We start from the raw sequence: 1635 nt of genomic DNA on the forward strand, positions 1-1635 counted from the left end.
GCACTTTCCACACTTCAGGCGAGAGCTGCGCAGGAAATGGCGAGTTTACTACCTTGCACTTATCGATGGGAAAAGAGTTGTTCAGCCACAAACGGGCGGATGTGTCAGCAAAGTTTAGTTTTACTCCCGATAATAATAATAAAATTAAAAAAGTCAAGTGTTTGAGCAGCTTGAAGCTTCATCTTAAAGAAATCCCTTGACAACGACTTCAGTTTAACGTATTTTATTGCAACGTTCAACAAAATACAAAAGAGGTAGACATGTTAGAGGAATAACTTAACCAGAGGTGAAAAAGAGCTATTTACATATATTTACAGCAATAAATTAAGAGCAATATATATATTATTACATTAGAAAACATTTTGTCTTCAAAAGAACGACTTCTAATTCAGCTCCTTCTCCACCTCCTCCTCTTCATCATCGCTGTCTTCATCGCTGCTGCAGTCGTCATAGGGGCAGATAGTCGCTTGCACCGGGTAGTTACGCAGGAGCATCTCTGCGTCCTGGTACAGGTAGTCGAAACATCTCGATTTCGGCCAGTACAACCTGGAAAAAGAGAAATAAATGAATAAGATATTCACATAAAAGTAATAAATGACATTATTAATCAAATGTAAAGGGGTTGTCAGAGCTACTTACTTGACTGGGTGAACGACCTGAGGAGTTTTGGGGTAGTTTGCATCAAAGAGGTTTCCATAACTGGATTGAGTCTGAAAGTTAAAACAAGGTGATGCTGTTAGATTCTTTCTTCTTCTTCTGAATAGGCTCACATTTGCATTTTAAAGACTTCAACGCTTCAATGTGATTGAACTCACCTTCTGTGTCTCAGTTTTTGTTTCTCCTTTCCCAGTCCACGGTCTCCACAACCCGGACTGTCCCTGGTTAAGGCTGTCTCCAGAAAAAACAGAAGTAAATCCACTGTTGTTGGTGCTGGTGGTGGTGAAAGTCTCCATGGCTGCTCGTGGTTGTCAGTCCTTCGTCAAGTCCTGCAGAGGATGTGCGGCTGAAGGCAGGAACCTCCTATTTATCAGGTCTCGGGCAGCCGGTGCCAAATTGCGCTTTTGACGCGTCCCCAAGTGTTTCCATGCGCCACGATGGCGAGGTGCGAAGTCACACTTGAGCAAACTCGGAGCATTTGGTCCGTTTCTCTCTCAATATTGAATCTATAATTAAAGAAAAACTTTCGGGATTGGGACATTTCTTCAACATTTCAACATGTGTCTGATTAGATGTTAAAGGGTCACTGCACGTGCCTGCTTTTTTTCTTTTCTTTTCTTTTTTACATCCACTGTAACTCCTGTTCATGGTTGGAGCGCACGCACAGGTTTCATTTCACTCCAATAGGCCCATTAGGTTTCATGCATGATTTCAATTTGGTTTTTAAACACTATGGGACGTGTACTATCGGTTTTGTCTATTAAACGGTTGAACTTTTCAACCCCTTCACCTTTCAGTGTCTCTGCCTGTGCAGCCATTTGGGTGTGAGGTGTGAAGAAACACGTGCCCTACTGTCAAAGTGTGCACAGGGGTGGATGGAGGGAGGCTCGTGTGCTGCGTATAGGGAGGGGAGGGGAGGGGAGGTTGACACGCGCCAGGCATGCAACAGCAGGGGGGTTGAGGGGGGTCACAGCACAG

At 43.9% G+C, this 1635-nt stretch overlaps 1 protein-coding gene across 1 annotated transcript; it reads right to left on the bottom strand.

Annotated features, from left to right (window-relative positions):
• Positions 1 to 213: 213 nt before the first annotated feature.
• On the bottom strand, positions 214 to 1114 carry ripply2 (ripply transcriptional repressor 2). The gene is made up of 3 exons (XM_085770932.1): positions 816 to 1114; positions 640 to 710; positions 214 to 546 (listed from the first exon to the last, which is right to left on the bottom strand). The coding sequence occupies exons 1-3, from the start codon at positions 951 to 953 to the stop codon at positions 384 to 386; spliced, it is 372 nt and encodes a 123-aa protein (XP_085627058.1). The 5' UTR covers positions 954 to 1114; the 3' UTR covers positions 214 to 383.
• Positions 1115 to 1635: the final 521 nt, after the last annotated feature.

This window comes from Trachurus japonicus, chromosome 24 (genome assembly GCF_045865225.1).
Source record: "Trachurus japonicus isolate A0001 chromosome 24, Traja_1.0".
NCBI classification, from domain to species: Eukaryota; Metazoa; Chordata; class Actinopteri; order Carangiformes; family Carangidae; genus Trachurus; species Trachurus japonicus.

Coding starts and splice junctions, on each gene's coding strand:
- ripply2 (XM_085770932.1), bottom strand. CDS start 953: ATGGAGACTTTCACCACCACCAGCACCAACAACAGTGGATTTACTTCT. Junction 711..815: donor CAAAAACTGAGACACAGAAG/GTGAGTTCAATC, acceptor TTTAACTTTCAG/ACTCAATCCAGTTATGGAAA. Junction 547..639: donor CAGGTCGTTCACCCAGTCAA/GTAAGTAGCTCT, acceptor CTCTTTTTCCAG/GTTGTACTGGCCGAAATCGA.